The sequence below is a fragment of the Rhinolophus hipposideros genome (genome assembly GCF_964194185.1).
Source record: "Rhinolophus hipposideros genome assembly, chromosome: 5".
Taxonomy (NCBI): Eukaryota; Metazoa; Chordata; class Mammalia; order Chiroptera; family Rhinolophidae; genus Rhinolophus; species Rhinolophus hipposideros.
Genome location: NC_138051.1, coordinates 99,703,570 through 99,724,415, shown reverse-complemented (window position 1 = coordinate 99,724,415; position 20,846 = coordinate 99,703,570). Strand labels below are relative to the sequence as shown.

Genomic DNA, 20,846 nt, shown 5'->3' with positions numbered 1-20,846 from the left:
TTTATTCTGGTGACAATTGTTAGTAAAGTTACATAGATTTCAGGTGTACAATTCTGTATTACATCATCTATAAATCCCATTATGTGTTCACCACCAAGTCACTTCTCCTTCCATCATCATATATTTGATCCCCCTTACCCTCATCTCCCACCCCCACCCCCCTTACCCTCTGTTAACCACTAAACTATTGTCTGTGTCTATAAATCTTTGTTTCTCATTTGTTTGTCTTGTTCTTTTGTTGTTTTCGGTTTATATACCACATATCAGTGAAATCATATGGTTCTCTGCTTTTTCTGTTTGACTTATTCCACTTAGCATTCTACTCTCAAGATCCATCCATGTTGTCACAAATGGTACTATTTCATCTTTTCTTACCGCCGAATAGTATTCCATTGTGTATATATACCACACAGCTTCTTTATCCAATCATCTTATCCAAGTATCCAAAGGACAGTTTGGTTGTTTCCATGTCTTGGCCACCGTAAATAAAGCTGCAATGAACATTGGAGCACATATATCTTTACGGATAAATGTTTTCAGATTTTTTGGGCAGATACCCAGGAGAGGGATTGCTGGGTCATATGGTAATTCTATTCTTAATCTTTTGAGGAACCTCCACACTGCCTTCCATAGCGGCTGCACCAGTCTGCATTCCTACCAACAGTGAATGAGGGTTCCTTTTTCTCCACAGCAGGAGAGAATAGTTTTAATGGCTATGTGCTCTAACGATGAAGAGAGCAAAACTATGAAAAAGGAGCCGGGACAGAAAATGAAAAAGTGCAAAAAATTGTCTTTCAATTATCACATTGGTCATAATATTTACATTATTTTTCTGAGAATATATTGTGTGCAATGTGGGATAAAGTAAATGAATAATGTCAGATAATCAGAGAGAATAGATGTCCTTGAGAACCGAAATCTCGGGGTGACAACTGGAGATGTAAGATAGAAGTTACATAAATGCCTATCAACCCGAATTTGAATTGAAAATAACATATAAACTCCTGCTGTGCTATATCCTGAAGAAATATATTTTCTAGTTTGGTCCATGAGAAAGACCTGAAAACAATAACCATTTGGCAGCACCCAGACAGCGGTCTTGGAGTACTAGTCCCCACTAGAAGAACTTCCTGGAGAAATGGCTGATTCTAAAATTGACATGGACAGGAAGAGAGCCAAGGCCATTATGAAGAAAAAGCTGAAGGGCTGACACAAGCAGAAATCCAGAGCCAGTAGGATCAGGATGTGTTAGTGTGGTACTGACACAAACAAGGGAAGACAAACCAGTGGGACAAAACAGAGCCCAGAAACGAGTCCACACATCAGTGGTACTTTGTTATGACACAGATAACACCATAATGAGTGAAGGGTGATCTTTCCAACAAAGGGTTCTGTGCCAAATGGAAAGCTGCCTGGAAAAAAAGGAAGCTTGACCTCTGACACCACAGCAGACACAAACTTTAATTCTACAGGGATTGCATAGCTAAATGCGAAAGGTAAAATAAAGTTTTAGGGAAAAAAGGCATAGGCTGACATCTGTTACTTTGTGGCAGGCAAAGACTTGTTAAACAGGACATACAAAGTACTCTCAAAGTGCCAAGGTCTTTGACAGTGAAAATTCAAGACACAGAGTAGAAGAAAACCTGCAATTCCTGTATCTACAAAGGACCTATTATCTGAATTCCTACAAATCTGTTTTTTAAAACTGCTACAACCCATTCAAAAGATGGGCTCAGACTTAAACAGGCACTTCAGAAAATAATTTATCTGAACAGGCAATAAATTTATGAAGAGATGCTTCATTCATCAATTAACTAGACATTGAAACCAGCTCATCAGAATGGCTAAAATGAAACAGACAAGCTACAGTGGCAAAAAGTATCTGCAACACACATGTAACCAACAAAGAGTTCATATCCAGAATAAACAAGGAAAATAAAAATGTGAAAATGTCAGGCAACCCAATGGAAAATGACCAATAAACGTTTGCAAAGACCTTACATCATAGAAATGCGGATGAAAACAAGATATCACAAAAATAGTGTGATACTGGCATACAGCAGGTATATATACCCATGGAACAAAACTGAGAGTCCAGAAATTAATCTTGAGATTATGGACAATGGTTTCTGACAAGGGTGCCAAGGCGATTCCACGGGGAAAGAATCGTGGTTGTGACAAACTGTGCTATGACAACTGGGTTATCCACAGGCAGAAAGATGAATTTAAACTTCTACCTCAAATTATAAAAAAAATGAACTTGAGATAGATCATAGACCTAAATGTAAGAATTAAAACTATAAAACTCCTAGAAGAAAACACAGGGAAAAAAATCTTTGTGACCTTGGGTAAGGCAAAGAGTTCTCAGATACACTCCAAAAAGCAAGATCTATGAGAGAAAAACGGGATAAATTAGACTTCATCAAAATTCCAAACTTTATGCTTCAAAGAGTAGAAAAAGAGAAGACATAAACTGGGAGAATATATTTGTAAATCGTATATCTGATAAAAGACTCATACCCAGATTATACACAGAATTGTTATCTAGTTGACCCCTGAACAACATGGGTTTGAACTGTGCAAGTCCACTTACACAGATTTTTTTCAATCAATACTGTAAATGCATTTTCTCTTCCTTGCGATTTCCCTAATAAAATTTTCTTTTTCTAGCTTATTTTATTGTAAGAATACAGTATATAATAGGATTTTTGACTGCACAGGGGGACAGTGCCCCTAACCCACACACTGTTCAAGGGTCAACTGTACTTCAACAATAAAACAGCCAATTTAAAAACAGGCAAAGCTTTGATAAGACATTTCACCAAAGAAGATTACAAATAGCTGACAGATACGAAGAGACACGAAACATCTGCAGCCGTTAGGGAAATGCACATTAAGCCATAATGAGACACCCATGAGAAAGGCTGTCACAGAGACAGACAATAACAAGTACTGGCAAAAGTGTGGACACACTGGAAGCCTTGTGTGTTGCTGGTGGGAATGTAAAATGGTGTAACTGCCTTGGAAAATGGTTTGGCAAGTTTCTTAAGAAACTGAACATAAACTTATCACACAAGCCAGCAATTCTACTCCTAGGTATCTACCCAAGACAGAGGAAAATACGTATATTCAAACAAAGACTTTTATGTGAATTCTCATAGCAGCATCATTCTAGACAAAAAAACCTACTCAAATGTCTATTAATTTGTGAGTGGGTAAACAAAAGTGGGATGTTCATATAACAGATTATTCAGCATTAAAAAGAAGCAAACTACTCAATATGGATGAAATTCAAAAACATTATGCTAAGTGTTTACAATGAGTTTATTTTGTACTACGTAAATTATGCCTCAATAAAACTCCAAAAAAAGTCTATGATTTGAAAGAAAAAAAAAAATATCCATGGAGAGAGCTGAAGTTATACCCAGAGGAACACACGCTTTAAATTCTTTTATTATTAAAGACAAACTGAAAATAAGTGACCTCTGTATTCAACTTAATAAGTTGGGAAATAATAAAATAAGATAGAATGAGTAATTAAAGATAAAAGTGAAAATGAATGATACTGAAAACTAACAAAAGAATAAATGAACTCCCAAGCAGACATCACCACCACAAATGTGGAAGAAATTAAGACTCGTTAGAGAATATAATGTACGACTTAACATACCATCTCCCCTACACTGACCCCACCAGAAGGAACCTACAGATTTCTCACTGAGAAAAGCACAAGGGCCAGCGGAGTTCCAAGTCGACCTCTAATCGTGTGTCATGGACTTCAAGACCACCCGTCATTCCACGCCTGGTCACTGCTGAGAGGCAGGTGCATCTCACGGTCCCTGCCATCGCACGGCAGCGTGATAGAGCTGCGTAAAAACCTGCAGGCCAGTGCCAGGAAAGATCACAACATGCCGGTACCAAGACATCTTAGATTTGATAAAATACAGGAGAGTGAAAAGAGAAGAAAAGTACAGACCAGCTCCACGTAGTAAATGCAGAGGCAGAGAATGAGGAAAGTCAGTAGACTAAACCAGAGAAAGGAATCGTGTGTGGCGACAATGCTGACGTTTAGGCCCGTCATGCAAGGACAGTTCAAAACCAAAGAAACCTATCAACACACAGTGACTGTACTACCCTCTCGAGGAGTATAGCATGCAGCATCATGCTGTTAAAACTCAGCAGCAGTGCACTAGCACGCGCGAACCAGCTAGAACGGGACGGGGAAGAGCCGTGCGAAGGTGGCCCTCATACACCAGCACCCTGGGGAAAGGCGACAATGCACCAGAAACTGAGCCATTTCACGTGAAACAAGGAAATGCTAGTCTTTTACCAAAATGGGAGAAAACAGGGAAGCCTGCTCTGATTTCTGTTATCTATATTTTACCAGTCCTAGCTAACGGTATAATAAAATTAAAATAACTAGTATGTGTTGGTATAAATATTGGAAGAGATAAAAGTATCAAATTACAAATGACAGGACGATATATGCAGACTCTAGTTTAAAAATTACCAAGATAAATAAGAAAATTTGGTAAGGTGACAGAATAAGAAAACATTAAAAAACCAACGACTTTTAGATTAGCAAGAACCAATTAGAAGCAGAAACGGAAAAAATATAACCCAGTTATAAGAGTAACAAAAACTATGAAGTACTTAGGAATAAATTTAATGAAAAGGTAGAGACTTAAAAGAAAATCATAAAATCTTATAAAAAGTTGGAAAACAAGATCCAGAAAAATGGAGGAGATATACCATCTTCCTAGATGGGAGAAAAGTATCATAAAAGTGTCAATGTTCCCCAAATTTATATATAACTTCAACATCATTCCAATCAATTCCTATTTTTTTCTGAATTAGACGAAATTATTTTAACGTATCTATAGAACTACTGATAATTTAGAATAACCAAGACAGATCAAACAAGACCAGTGAGGGGCCCTGGCTTCTCCTTGACCAGTGTGAAATGCTCCTGGATGTGTGGCTGTACAACGGAAAATTTCTCCCTCTGGGAACAGAGAAAACTGGTGTCAGAGTGAGCAGACTACATGCCATTCTTACTTGGTATAAAGACAAAGAGAGAAAACAGAGGTTCAGACAGCAAAGCAGAGGCGTGGAGAAAGAGGATTGAGCAGGGAATTCTGGGAGACAGAGGCAAAGAAAGCGGGCGGGACACGTGGACCAGGGCGGGGCACTGGGCCCCCACCGCAGGAGCCAAGCTCCCGCCAAGGTCGGTGATGGTTCTGGGAAGCCTTCTCCACTGCACATCCCAGGTCCGCCCAGCCCTGGAAAGAGGCATGAACACACATTCCTTACCCACTCACTGGCAGTGTCCCACCCACTGGAACAGGAGCCTGGTCTCAGCACCGTGTGTCCTTGTTTTTGTTTAATGCTGTACTCCCAATTCTAGAACAGGGCCTGTTTATGTAGGTCTTCAATACAGTATTTGCTGAATGAACGAATGGCATGAGAAAGGCATGGACTATTTGGGAGGGGGGAACCCCTCAAAAACAACTTAGCACACAAATTATCCACCACAAAGCTAAACCAAATATAAGCCACATACAAACTCTTGAAATTGCATGAGTGGATTCCCAGCAAGCAGGAGTAGGAAGTGCGCCCTGAATCCACAAACCCCTCCCTCCATCCACCCCGCCCTGTCCCTCCATCTCTCCCCCCCTTGCACCCCCCCCACACCCCCCAACACACATCTGCACTGAGCTCCTGCTCACTGCCCTGCAGTATGGAAGGCACTGAGATACACATGTCGAGAGGACAAACTTTCCACTCTCACTGAGTTTATTAATTGTAAAAGACCTATTATGTCTTCAAGGTAGGAAAAATATCTGACGTTTCCTTTATTGCACTACTCTTAGAGTTTGGTAAATAGAAAGGTTTTCAGTGGTTAGCATTTGACTTTGGGGTCCTTACCCTGTTTCCTTTATAGGGTGTCATGTGCTTTAATACCAAAATCTCCTACAGGAACATTCTTAGGGATGGGAGACCCTCAGCTGGAAAGGGGCAACTGTGCCACTTGGGGGGATTCGAAGCAAAGAGCACTGTTCCCTGAGTCATCTCACACGGAAAACCCCTGGGTCGAGGTAATTCCCAATGACTCTTAGGACAAAGTCCAGGAAGGACTCTGGTTCTCATCGGCACTCCTCCAACACCAGAAAAACCAGAGATTCTACCACCGTTCTCTCAATTACTCCTTTCTGAGCTACCAGAGTTATAAGACAAATGAGAAAGAATCCCTCAGAAGAAAAACTGGCTAGCTTAATTATGATCTGTATGAAAAGATTTTAAGTCTTTCCTCTTAGTTTTTTAGTGTGTTATACCAGTAATACATTTATGATTAGATTTTTTATCTTAAAGAGCTCTGGAGTTTGAAATATTAGTTGAGTAAATAAGTTAATGGCATTCAGTCTAAACAAAATCAAAAGAAGAAAAGGTGATCCTGTAGAATATAAACACAGCAAAGGTATAAGAAGCTAGCCAACTATGAAAACGCTCCTCCTTCTCCCTAAGTAGGCAAAGTTTAACTTTAAAGGATAAATAATAAAAATTACCTTTTAAAGATGGTAGTTTTTGAAGTTCTCTATTATTGCTAGCGCTAAATCTGGAGGAATTCTGCCGTTTGTCTCTCTTCACCACGGATGGAGGGATCTGCACTTTCACTTTACTAGATGCTGAAGCTGGGGCAGCAATGAGGCTGTTTTTCCTGCTGGGAATCTGTTTCCAAAATAAAAACAAAACCAAAGGAAAATGTTAAATGATTTGATTTTATAGCGCCATTAGAGTACGGAAAAACATAAAACTTTTACTCTGGGACTGTCTCCTCCACGCTACTGTAAACAACATGATTCCTTATATCGTGTTTCCCCGAAAATAAGACCAGGTCTTATATTGAGTTTTGCTCCAAAAGACGCATTAGGGCTTATGTTCAGGGAATGTCCTCCTGAAAAATCATGCTAGGGCTTATTTTCCGGTTAAGTCTTATTGTCGGGGAAACATGGTAGTTGCTGGAGTCTGAGGTTCTACCCCGCCTCTTCTTACACTAGATTTTGAGAGATTCGCAGACCTACCCAATTTTTTATCCTCCTCAAACTTTTGGCTCCTATCGTATATTTGTCATGTAGGCTGATACTATGTAGGCTGATGACAGTGACCCTTCGTCTAAAGACGTTCACATCCTAACTCCTGGCATGGTGATTATGTACCCTTCCTTGGCCAATGGGACTTTGCAGGTGTGATAGGGTGAAGGCTCCTGCGATGGCAGGTGACCCTGGGTGACCAGGGGTAGCCCCATGCCGTCACACAGGTCTTTACAAGAGAGGGCAATGGGATGACAAGCAGAGGTCAGAGAGAGACTGGAAGACGCTACACTTCTGGCTTTGAAGACGGAGGAGGGGCTGCACACCAAGGAGTGCAGGTGCCTCTCGGTGGGAAACAGATTCTCTCTGGAGCGTCCAAAAAGAACTAGCTGTGCCAATACCTTAATCTCAGCCCCATGTTGGGCTTCTGACCTCTAAAACTGTAAGATAGTAAGTTTATGTTCTTTTAGCCACTAAGTTTGTGGTCATTTGTGCTGCAGCAGCAATAGGAAACTATTATCTCTGACCACCTCGCAAGTGACAGGTTTTCCTGGCTAGCTCCCTACTCAGCCTCCAAAGTCAGCAAAGGCTCCGGAAAAGCGTCTTTCCCCGGAGCCTCAGGAAGCACCCTTCTTCTAGCTCTCCTCTCCATGCCTTCCTCTCCAGACCGCATCACAACAACTGCAGCCAGCATGCAAGCTGAGGGGCAGTGCAAAGACTCAAGCAGAGGTGGGTGGGTGGTTGAGGGCGCACGCAGCAGAGCGGGGGTCCCCCGTCATCCGATTAGGCCTAAGGGGCCAGCTCGCCCAGGTAGCCCTGTGGATCAGCTGTGCTCGAGCCCCCAGCAGTGACAGCTGACAGGTGCAACAATGAGTGTGGACCATCAAGATTTTTTGTGCCACGTCAAATACATGGTAATGGAAGGAGAACTGAGCCTGGGTGGTGAACTTCAATGTGATATATAGATGATGTTACAGAATTGTACACATGAAACCTATGTAATGTTACTAACCATTGTCACCTCTGATAAATTTTAATAAGAAAAAGATTCTTTGTGCAACGAAGGTGCTCACTCCTCTCCCCATCCCGTCTGCCAGAAGAAATGGAGTTTGTGTCTGCACATCTGCTCTTTTAAAAAGCCTACCCAGCGTGTCCTAGGAAAACACTAACCCACCAAGTCCCCACTCACACAGGGCCAAGGACAGTAACCCACTAACCCGCGCCCGACTCTTTGCTCTCATCTTTGCCTGGAATTCTTACTCAGAAGTAAGCGCTGCTTTCGTTTTTAAGGAAGTGCTCAGGAATACCGAGCTCAGGAAGAGTTTTCCAAGACGTCAGACTGCCGCACACAGACAGACGGGTTCCTCTCCACAGTCTGCAGCCTTTTCCTCAAAATGGGCTTTCTTGGGCTCTGTGCCTGGCACCTGTCATTCTTTCTACCTGATTGGAAAAGCCTAGGTCTTTCTTCCTTAAAAACCCCATCCATAACTCTCCTCCTCCACGGAACTCCCCAAGTTAAAACTCTTCTGCTCAGCTTCCTCAGGGTGACCCCAGAAAACCCTAGTATTTACTCACAGCCACAAATAGTTCCTCGTAGGCACTTGTTTTAAGTGTCCGCCAGGTTGCAGTTTACACAGCCTTGTGTTTTGTCAGTAATGCCACATCCAGTGCTGCTCACACCATGACTGTGGTGGACACCTGGGTGCACAGGTGAAGGAGAGCCCCACTGCTGCTCTGACCCCAACAGAACAGCCTGGCCCATGCGTCTCACGCAACAACGCACCGAACACCAGGACTGGGTGACATAATGAAGCCACCCAACAATTACAGCCGTGGGACTGACTGCCCCCGGGAGGGACACGTTGAGATAAGGCTGGAAAAACCAAGTTACCCTAAGACCTGCTGACTCCACGCCTCACCTCCTGTCCCCTGGGCCTCCCTACTGAGCCCTCCTCGGGGCGGGCAGTTAGCTTCTAGAAAAGACGACCCACCGCAGTGCCCTTCCAGGGCTCACAGCCCTCTACCTTAATGGTGTCTGCAGAGCCCCCAGGCGCTGGCCCAGCCTCTGCTGGCTCCGACCCCACTCCCTGTTCAGATGGCATGGGGCTGCCCCGTCAGCTGTGTCAGCTGTGTCCTGCCACGTGCTCTCAGCCCATGCTTGTCTCCTGTGACCGGCATGGCTGTAACTTTACATTCACTTGTTAGGAGGTAAACATCTCTACCTAACAGGACTGTTAGACGGGCGGGGGGGCAGGCCCATCTGCTTGGACACCACACTGTCCAGTTCTGAGAAAAACACAGGGCTGCCTATTAGCTGACAAGAGACCGAGGAACCTGAAAGGTCAGAAGACTTCTCTGAGAGTGTATGTAGGGGGCTGGGTATGGGGTGTGTGTGTGCATTGTGTGAGAGAGAGAGAGAGGAGCAGAGTATGTGTGTGTGTGTCTCAGAGAGGAGCAGGGTGTGTGCGTGCGTGCGTGTGAGAGAAAAAGCAAAGTATGTGTGTGTGTCTCAGAGAGGAGCAGGGTGTGTGCGTGCGTGCATGAGAGAGAAAGCAGAGTATGTGTGTGTGTGTCTCAGAGAGGAGTAGGGTGTGTGTGTGCGTGCATGTGAGAGAAAAAGTATGTGTGTGTGTGTCTCAGAGAGGAGCGGTGTGTGTGTGTAGAAGCATCTGGAAGCGTCACTGACAGCCCGAAGGGCTCAGCATGACCGCAGGCCACAGCAGAGATAGTCCAGCCGGCACAGGGTGAGGCTGGAATGGCCGCAGGCGCCTTCAGAGCCAACTAGCCCAGGTTAGAGTCTGACCTTTATCTGAAGGGCAACCTGAAGCCAAGTGAAAGGGTTTAAGTGGGGCAATGATGCAAAATTTTCCTTCTTAACGTCCCCTCAGGCTTCGGTGTGGACTACACCTGAGGAGGGGGAATGGAAGCACAGGACCCACAGAAGGCTTTTCTAGTCGTCTAGACGAGAGAGGAGGACATTGGCTGGGACCAGGGCAGTGGCAGATAAATAATTGGAAAAACCAAGGGTGCTGGCTGACAGTGGGAATGTGGGGTGAGGAAGACGAGGGGACCAGTGAGAACTCCCAGACCTCTGGCTTACACAGGTAGGTGGGTGGCGGGGCAAGTCATTGATAGGAAAGAAACATGGGTAGAAATAAGCTCAACTGCGAATTTGCTGAGTCCGAGGTACCTATTCGGCAATTCCAATACGTCCAAGTTCAAATGACCTCCTCTCCCCACTCCCTCCACAACGATTTTATTTGATTTTCTTTATTACATTAACATTCATTACATTTATTACATTAAGAAATTCTTTCTTCTTGGTTTTCTTGGTTACTGTCTATCCCACTGGACTCTGGAGACTGCAAGACTGGCGAGCGGCCTATCGTCTACCGTCTTCACCTTGGGTCCCAGAGCCTGGAGCAAGCAGTCTGGCTGCCACACAGCTAGCTGGTGCTCAGGAAACCATCCTCTGAGACCAGCGTGAATTTGGAGTCAACGCATCTAACTGGTTACTGAAGCCAGGGAATGAATGAGACCGTCTAGTAGAGGAGCATACTGAGAGCAGGGAAAGTGAAGGGGTAACAAAGGGGGCTGAGGAGACACAGCCAGTGAAGCAGGATGAGGATGGGGCATCACTGAGGTTAAGGGAAGAAAGCCATTCAGGCCGAAGGAGCGTCAACCCCGTCAAAAGCCACCAAAGCCACAGAGGTCATAGGAGCTGGTGAGGGGGTGGAGGATGAAGCAGGAAGACCTGGAGTATCCATAGCACCTTCCAAAAATGTGGTTGGGGAGCAAAGCAGCATGCAGCACACCGGGAGGGAGCAGGGTCAGAGGAGGGTCTCTGACTGCAGGAGGGGTGGTGGTGGTGAAGGTGCGGAGTGCTGACTCAGGAGTTACAGAATGGCCAACAAGCACGGGGGGAGATGCTCATCACTGGCCACTGGCCAGGGAAATTAAATCGAAACACAATGACGTACCATCTCACACCGACTAGGGTGGTGATAATTTTAAAAAAATGGAAAACAAGTTACAGGCATGATGTGGAGAAACCAGAACCTTCTACATTACTGGTGGACGTACAACAGTGCAGCTACTATGGAAAGCAGTCTGGAGGTTCCTCAGTAAGTTTAACCTAAAATCACTACGTGACCCAACAACCCAGCTCCTAACTGTAGAGCCCAAAGAACCGAAAGCAGGTGTCCAAACAAAAGCTTGTACACTAACAATCATAGCAGCACTGTTCACAACAAGTGAAAGATGGAAAAGACTCAAATGTCTATCAACCGATGAAACTAAATGCATTATACCCAAACAATGGAGTAGTATTTAGCCATAAGGAGTGGAGTATTGACACACGCCACAACACATGAGCAGACCCTGAAAACAGGCTCCACTTACATGAAACGTCCAGAGCAGGCAAATCCACAGAGAAAAGGCAGGACAGTGGTGGTCAGGGGCTGGGCGTGGTAGGAAATGAAGAGTGATGCTTAACGGGGAGGGGTCTTTTTGGGGTGAGGACCATGTTCTAGAACTAGACAGTGATGATGGTTCCACAACATTGTGAACGTACTAAATGTCACTAATGGTAAATTTTGTGTGTGTATTTTACTGCATTTAAAGAAAAGTGTTTTATCTGTTCCTTTTCATGTTCAAGGCACCCCCCCCCACCCTCCCAACACACTGTACCAGGCAGAACCAGGAGTTTCATTGTTCTGTGACCCCCCACTGACCTCTAAATACAGTCGGTAGCTCTCGTCCTCTCACACTGCGATGGTGGGTTTCTCTCCAACAGGAGACTGGAAGCTCTTTCAAAGAGCCTGTCTTCTCAACTCTGAACAGTCAAGGTTCAGTGACAAGGACAGTACCGGGCACAAGCAAGGGAAGACCAGGGCAGGACGGAGGAATCAATGCCACGTGTGCCCAGCCTGCCATTCCTGGCCGTTTCTCTAGGTCGCCTGCAGCAAATGGCAGGTGCCAAGTGCCAGCGGCATGCCTGCTCATGAGGCTCAGCTGCACACAGGAGGCACGCATGTTGGCGGGACACTGAGCCATAAACACAGCTGTGCGGCTTTGACTTGGGTGTTTCCTCACCAGATCAAAACCGGATTCTCTATCTTGAAGTTACAAGAAATTTTTGTAAAGAAGTCTGATACCGTTTAGCTATTTGTCGTGGGTAAAACTAAAACAGACTTAGATCTCCCTTTTTTGGTCACTCCTGGAATGGAGGTTATGGCGAGTTTTGTTTTTTACCTGTTCATTCAGTGACGTGAAGGATACCGCGGGACCTACTTCAGCATCTTTATCTTTGGCTCAATGATGGGGAATTATCAAACCAGTATTTATCAAACCCAAATTGAAATGGCTGACCTTTTCCTCTCACAGGAACTTAGCAGCCTCTGGAGATTTCTCAGCAAGCAAGCTACACCCCCACCGCCACATTTAGAGGTGACTGCATTTTGTAGGTGGGACGTGGGGGCTTCGGGATGATCTGAAACACTGTTTGAGATTCAAACTGAAGCGATGCCAATGAAGCAGGCGCTTTACAGGAGAGGGCCACCTTGCAGGAGAGCTGTGTGGGCTCCGGGTGGGGGTGGGTCTGTCAATGTGGGCCCGGGCGTCCTCGAAGCTTCGGCTGGGTGGCGGGGGCTTAGAGGCGGGGAGGAAGTGGCCGGTCCCAGGTGGCTCTGGGTCCTGTAAAGGGAGATGGAACTGCAGCCCAGGCTTGGCCTCATTGCACAGTGCTTGGCCCACAGGGAGGTACAGAGGCAAAAAGCGAGGTCTTCCTAAGGGGTACGAGGCCCTCTCCCCATTCCTTCTACAGCAGCCTATGTGTGTGGCTGCCCCTCTGAAGGCAGGGGAACAACATTCTAGAGGCTCTCCTTCACCCTCAGGAAAGGCGACCCATCGCAGTTTCCAACATGAGATGCATCAGCCTGCATGTTCCAGGGCCCAGTGGTTACCCACAATCCCCAAACTTCTATGGAGTCAGGCAACAGCACCTCTATAATGAGTGAAAAAATAGGGGTATTCGATAGATTTTCTGTACTCTATTTCATTTAAACAACAAAACAGGCAACTGGACTGGTGACAAGGTCTCATTTCTAGATATTTTCCCATACAAGGGACCACTATAAGGAACAATCACCTCTTCCCTTCCATTCAAACACTGCCAGTCTAAGAATTCACAATGAGATGCAATGCATTTACTGTTCAATTGGGCAGGGCAAATCACTGGCCTCTTGATAGCTTCTGGACAGCATATGTAATAAATATCAAAGGAATACCTCTTTCACAGAGCATGACCACACTGGTTTCAGATAAGAGCCCAAGCAGAGACCTACAGGGTAGCAACAGGGCCCAGCTTCTCGCCAGAGTTTCTTTAGGTTCTGAACCTGGTTTGGACTCCACTGGTTTGGCTCCAGGGGTCAGCAAGCCAAAGCCCATGGGCCAAATCTGGCCCCCTGCCTGTTTTGTGAATAAAGTTTTATTGGCACACAGCCATGGCTATTTGTTTACATATCGTCTATGGCTGCTCACTTGCTCCAACAGCAGAGTAAGGGTGGCCCTCAAAGCCTAAAATACTTATTATCTGGCTCTTTACAGAAAGAGTTTCCTGACGCCTACCCTGGGCCAAGAATCCTTGGCTGAGAGGTGAAAATAAGGGAAGAACAGAAGCGAGTTCCCTGATTAAGACCGACTGGCAAACCTCCTGAGCTTCCATTACAAGGGAAAATGTAGGAATAGGAAGGTGCAAACCCCCAATCACCAAAGATCTGCAGGGGAATCTTTGGTGCACGTAAGGATAAGAGCTTTCAACAGATGCCTGGGGAGTGGAAAGCAGACGGGAGGCAGGGCCGACAGCAAGGCTAAGGCAACTTCCACCTGGAAACCACAAACGGGGGTGCGGCTGGAGGGAGAAGCAGGTGCTGTACCCCACAGAGTCCTGGAGAGGCTCAGGACTCAGAAACTCTGGAGGGCAGGCATACGATGTGGGGCTGCAAAGGAGGAGATTCATCTTTGGCTTGTATGATGATCTGTGCACAGCCACTGAACATGTGTGCACAATACTGGGTATTCACCAGGGGAGGCAAGAGATTCTCCAAAGAAACCAGACTGCCCAGGAAAAACTACGGCTGCTCCTGTCAAAGCTGGCCGCTCAGAGCAAAGCTCTCTGCATCCTGGCCTTTCCAGGTTGGAAGTCGCCAGAGCCAGCTCTCAGCTTAGGCCTATAACGCAAGCTGACAAGCCCACCCAAGTACAAAGCCCACGGCCAGCTGTGCAAGTGTGGGCAAGAAGACACACCAGGCGCCCGAGACTGCCGTGTCTTCTAGGTCTCCTGGCTTCAATTCTTGCCCCTCTGTTTCCTGCACAGAGATGTGTTGCAGAGAGCTTTTTAAATACTTAAGTCAAATCATCTCACTCCCTGTTCAAAATATCTCAATGGCTTCCCATCGTCGTAGAGTAAAAATCCAAAACCTGGCCAACAGCTGCTGACAAGACCCTACTGGCCCCTGCCTGTGCCTACCTCTCCCACTTCATCCCTCCTGCTCGAGCCACCCTCACTTCTCTTCAGCCAAACTGGCCTTCTTTCAGGTGACACACCCAGCTCCCTTCTGCCGCAGGGCCTCTGCACTAGCTGCTGCCTCTGGCTGAACGCCCTTCCTCAGATCTTTGCACCACTGGCTCCTTCTTCACATTCAGGTCTCACCTTGAATGTCATCTCCTTGGTGAGACTATCCCTGACCACGTGAAGCTGTCTCTAGGTCTCTAGCACAGGGGCTTCCAGAGGCGGTCCTGCCCCCCAGGGGTGTCTGGAAATGTGTGAGTACAGTTTGGTAACACAACCACAGGGTGCCACTGGCATCAAGACCCCCAAGGCCACTGCTCTGCAAAGTGTGAGGTGCTCTCACACCACGTCATCGGTGCCCCTTAGAAACACAGCACTCATGGAAAGCAAACTACATGAGTGCAGGGACCTTTCTGTGTCCCGTGCTGAATCCCCAGCACCCATGATGGTGCTTAGCACACAGCTGGATCTCAGGACGTACCTGCTAGGTGACCATGAGTGAATGAATCAACTGGAAAGAACCCTGCAACGTGAAAGAGAATAGCCAGGATAAAGGGAGGAAAATGACTGAGGCAGAAAGGTCAATGCAGTGAGCAGGTCTTACCAGAGGCCGCCCTCTGCCACACAACACTGCTTCCCGTAGGTCTGGACCGTGGGAAGTCAGCAGAACAGTCCAAAGAGGTTTGCTCTGCCATGCGGGGCTGAGAGGGATTTAGGTGAAATGGGAAACTATTGGGTTTCGTATCATTTTATTTTTTAGCTGTGTGTGTTTTGATAGACAAAACATCTACAAATAAAATCAAGGACACTGCTTCCCGTGGGTCCCCTCAGGCCTATGGGAATGGCCAGTCCTTGTCTGCGTCAGGTGTTTAAAGTGAAGGTGGTCCCGGAACAAACAGTGACAGGCCCTCCTTCCCATCACACCACCAAACTCCCTTGTCTTGTCACCCTCCTCTTTTCTCGAATTTTATCCACTTCCTTCTCCTTTGCCAATTTATTAATATGTGTCTTCTTTTCCTTTAAATGTAATCTTAAATTTGATATTTCATATTTAAAAAAGTGATAACAAAGTTAAATTAAGTCAAATACACTCATTTGAAATATTTTGGAAAATGCTGCTAGGGTCTAAGGAGCCCTGTCGGACAGAACTCTCTGTGAAGCGGGAACTGTCGTGTATCTGCTGTCCGAGAGCACAGCCACTAGCCACACGTGCTCCTGCGCACTTGAAACGTGGCTACTATGGCTGAGGAGCTGAATTTCTACATTGCATGTGATTTTCAGTCATTTAAATAGACATTACTTGGCTACTGGCTAAATCTCAGACAGCACAGGTCTAACACCTCAGAGCTACAGTTACTCATAGTCCCGCTGGGCAAAAAAGGCATTAGGTCAGAGCCAACACCCTTCAGAGCCATGCTAAACCTCATCTTAAAAAAAATACTCACGATGAAGGAAAATTCAATGTCCTCAAAGCAATCAAACATGCCCCCCCCCCCCCAGTTTAATTCCTAGGCTTGTTCTCTGGCTCCCCCAGGTGGAGAAAACGAAGATGGCGAATTGTTTGGGTTTGGGAAGCGGCACTTCCTGCAGAGGCTGTTCTCCGACCTGACCAGGAAGCAGGGAGTCTGCAGCACACACACTAAGGGGGGAAAGGGCAAGACAACTACCTACGAAGCCGTGCCAACCAAACACCACACGCCCTGACCTTGGCGGGTACCAGTGTTTTAGGGAGCCCTGGAGACTTGACAGCCGAAATCTTTCAGATGCAATTCCCGTCACCATGATTCATGTTGGTGGCAGACTGACTCCCCCTGGCCCACCAGATGCAGGCGGGAGCCTCTCGACCGTTACACGCAGGGCTGCAGGCTCACATTCACTCTGCAGCTGCTCTAACATACGAACTCTGCACCTCCATCATGAACCGGGAAACTAGGTTATTTCACATGGTTCTCCTGATGAACTTCTGGAATGACGTAATGTGTACTGGAGCTTTTATTGAAGAGGAAAAGGAATACTGATGATCTTTCTGGAACTCTATCATCTAATGGTGATCCTGTGTTTGCTCAGATGCTTTAAAGCATCTGATTCCCTCCAGTCGGCTCATTATACAAAATGTGCTCCATCTTGTTCCATGTATTCAGCAGCTGAGGGTGTGACTGAATGGGGGGCCTCGCTCCTCCCAAGTCAACTGAATGCCCACAAGCAACAGGCATGACACTTCACAATGAACAGAAACAGCCAACACTGACATTCCTAACAAGTGAAGACAATGTCATTCTTTTCACCTTCTGCAGTGCTTGCAGAGCGTGAGATGCTCAAACTCAAACTCTCTCTCTCTCTCTCTATATATAGATAACTTATTAAATGTTAAAAATATATATGTATGTTCTGAGAAAAATTCCCAAAATAAATTTAAAATAAAAAATATAAAGCACTGAAGATCATATTGGAAATCTTATATTTAAGTGGAAACCCTATTTTGAAATGCTTTAATTAAAGTAAGATCTTAGGAGACTATACTTTTTGCCAGACCTCTGGTGTTATGTAAAAGCAAACTAAAAACAAAACTAAAATGCTCTTCTTCAAACTTTCAATAGACATTAGAAAAAGACCCAAGTACCACAATCTTCTGCTTTAGTATAATGTTATTCAAAACAAATTATAATGAAAACTCTGCATTAAAATATTCTTAGAGGATAAAAAGGCAATAGGCCTCTTAATGAGAAATTTTTGTTCTAATTTACAGTATCAGAAAAATCAGGAGATAACTGATCCGAAGCTCTCCTTCTTCCCAAAGATTCTTAAAATCCACCAAAATCCACCAAATAGTTCTCGACTCTAGGACCTAACATAAATGGCAAGTGCAAAGAAACAGCAAATTAAACTGCTGTCTCAAGGACTTGATCTAGTTAGGGGGGCTAACCACAGGTAAATAAAGGTGGTCCCAGGCAGTACAAACGATAATTGGTAGAGCAAATGATTGCTACTCAAATTTAAAAGATACAAAAAATATGGTCCAAGACGGTGAGGAAAAGCTTCCCTTAAATTTCAGAATAAATAAACGTGAGTTGGAGCTAAAAGGATTAAAGGATTTCAGACAGGCAGTAAGGAAGACGGGAAGAGGATTCTACAACAGTTCTCAAAATGTGGTGTGGGGATCTCCAGGCAGAGACCCCTTAGAGCCTTTCTGGGGTCTACTGCTTCTATGATAATACCATAACACAATTTGCCTTTATAACCATCATGTCAGTTTTTCATAGGCTATGAGACATGCAGCATCAAGAGACTGAATGTGGGAGCAGACTCAAGAAGCCAGCTATTTTCTATTAAACCAAACGTTAAAGAGATTTGCAAAAACACAGAGCAATGCCATTTTCTCAGCGAATTTTTGTAAATAATAATTCTCATAAAAATATACTATTTATATTAATATGTTAATATGTTAATATATTAATATGTTAATGGGTGTTATTACTGGATGAATTAACGAATATTTAAAAATTTTCAGTTTCAATTTCTAACATAAAACATATCGGATAGCTATAACCCACTTAAATAAAGCTCTTTGGGATCCTAATTTATAAGACTATAAAGGGGTGTTGACACCCCTTCTGTTTGATCACTGCTGTTGTAAAGGAAATACTATGCTCAGGCAATTATGTACCAGGCATGATTTGCAAGCAAACATACTTTGTGGAGGGGTCTTGTAGAGCAGCGGTCTCAACAGGGGCCATTTGCCCTCAGAAGACATCTGGCAGTGTCTGGAGGAACTTTTGGTTGTCACAACTGGAGGGGTTGGGGGGCTACTGGTATCTATTGGGGAAGGCCCAGGGCGCTGGTGAACTTCCTACAGAGCCCAGGACCACAGGGAAGCATCCGGCCCCACACACGACGGGGCTGCAATGGGGCCTAGGCTGGGACGCCCAGTGGTGAGCAGATCTCACAGGGAGCCCACGTGTCCGTCTAGGACAGGAGTAGGTGCTAGAAAGGGGACGGCTCAGGGAAGAACAACTGCTTGCTCATGACCGTGAGGGCAGTTAGCTCCCAGTGCTCCCCCCAACTCCAATGCCTTCCAGTTCCCCCATTATGCTCTGCCAGCCTCCTCTGTCCTGAGCGTCCAGCTCTAAGCAGAGATGAATAAAGAGGCCAGAAACAGTGAACCAAAACATTGCAATTAAAAGCAGGGAACTCCATTTCCTACGTAGTAATTACACATGAATTTCAAAAAAAATATCCTATTTCTTTGGGTCCTCTCTCTGTTTCACTGGGACCCAGTTTACGGTTGTATGGAAAAATGCTGGGAAGAGAACGATGGGAAATGTGGCACAGGAAGCCACCAGTGAAAGCCTGAGCTCCCAATTAGCTTATAGACAGTGGCTTTTGGTGTTGCGGAGGAGGGGAATCGGGGACTCTCCTCTCTGGGGCTGATAATCACAGCTGCCTCCCCAGAAAATGACTTCCCTTGTCTTCTTCCAACTCACTCAGGTTAAAATTCCTACTACAGAGACAAGTGACTAGACAGGAAAAAAACTTTTCTTAAGGAAACATTTTTCATAAGTTATTTAACATATAATGGCTGTTATTATTATTTAGACAATAAATATTTTTTTAAATTTCAGTTTTAATTTCTAAAACATGACTCCACCACCTACCCCTATGGGACCTCAGCAGGCCTGGCCTCACGTTTCTGAGCCACTGGGCAGGAGTGGTAGGGAAATTGTAAAGGGACAGATGATAAAGAGAAACAAGTTATTACTAAAGGTAGGTGTCAAAATAAGCTAACAAGTTAGAGAGAGGGCTGTTTGGCTCCCTTTACAGCAACAGACGTTACTGAAGAGTAGCCATAGAGACTTCCAAACAAAACTAAGCTCAGGCAGGATATGTCAAATGCGTGACCGAAGAACAACACTAGAGCAACCTTTAATGTGCTTAAATCAAATCACTTTACAAAAAGCATTAACACTTTTTAAATACGTGACTCTGGACACAGTACATAAATTAAAAAACAAACAACACCATCACCTGGTCAGAGCCTCCAAAATTGGCTTTAGGACTCTATGAGCAATGTAAGAGTCTAAATATTCATAAGCTGTAACAGATCTGAATGTTACACCGAGAACAGCTGCTCAAAGATAAGTTTCCTCCGTCACCCTTCATGTCCCACGTCAAGTGGCCCGTGAGCCCACCGGGCCTCACCCCTTCAAAGCGTGCCACGAAGTAAACCAGCAGTAAGCTCTGGGCAGAAACTTTTATTTCCAGGACACATGTGGACAAGCAAGTCAAAGTAAACATTCTATTTGAAAGAGAAGAAAAGGAAAATATACCAGTACATATCATGCAAGGAGCAAAAATTCCTAGAAAAAGGCAAAAGTTGCACAGCAGCAGTTATGACCTTTAACAGTATTTTGTTACATTGAAAGATATATCCTGCCACACATCCTGCAGGAAAAACTTCTTTCATGAGGGGTTGCACCTCATCTACCCCATATGGTTAAAAATGGCAGAGTGTGAAACTCACCGAGTCAGTTTAGAGATGGGGAAACAGGGCCAGGATGTTAAATGTCATTGCTGCGGCCACCAGGAGTTAGCACATTTATCACTATGCTGAATGCTTTCTCCTCCACCACTCTCTCCTTTCTACCCTCATGGCAGGACTCCGTCTCTTCCTCACTAAAAAACCCAGGCCACCAACGTATCTTGTTTGAACTGAAAAACGTTAGGCAGTGCACACGGTTGGCTGCTGTTCTCTGGAAAGGCTGAGTGTAGCCAGCCAGGACTGGAGTGCCAGGACCTTCCCACACCTGAAGTCGTGTAGTAAGTCACGTAGAGTAGGCCACGTTCCTGAACGTGTTCTCTTGGGATCATTTCCCACACCTGGTCACTTTGCCCTACATGGGCACCTGTACTCTCAGGTTGGGCAGCCCAGAATGTGGTGACCATCCTGACATAGGTGACTTCACAGGGTATCCTGAGCAAATGATGGCTGTGAGGGGGAGATGATACTAAAAAGGTCTGAAAAGCATCATGGGAATAGCAAGCCAATTTGAATTGTTCAGGTTAAAATATTCACAAGTTCAGGGTAACACAGAGAGAAGGAGAGAAAGAGAGTGTGCGATAATGGTGTAATTCACCTGCCTGAGTCAATCATGTTTGGTAAGTGGGTGGAACCAGAAGTGAAGAAGAGA

At 45.2% G+C, this 20,846-nt stretch overlaps 1 protein-coding gene across 3 annotated transcripts in view; it reads right to left on the bottom strand.

Moving 5' to 3' along the window:
* Nucleotides 1–20,846, bottom strand: part of PPP2R5C (protein phosphatase 2 regulatory subunit B'gamma) — a 137,373-nt gene that overhangs the window by 114,088 nt on the left and 2,439 nt on the right. For all 3 annotated transcript variants that reach the window (XM_081047812.1, XM_081047811.1, XM_081047813.1), the window contains exon 3: nt 6,567–6,729. In XM_081047812.1, coding sequence (XP_080903938.1) covers nt 6,567–6,729 — 163 coding nt within the window. The remainder of the gene's footprint in view (nt 1–6,566; nt 6,730–20,846) is intronic.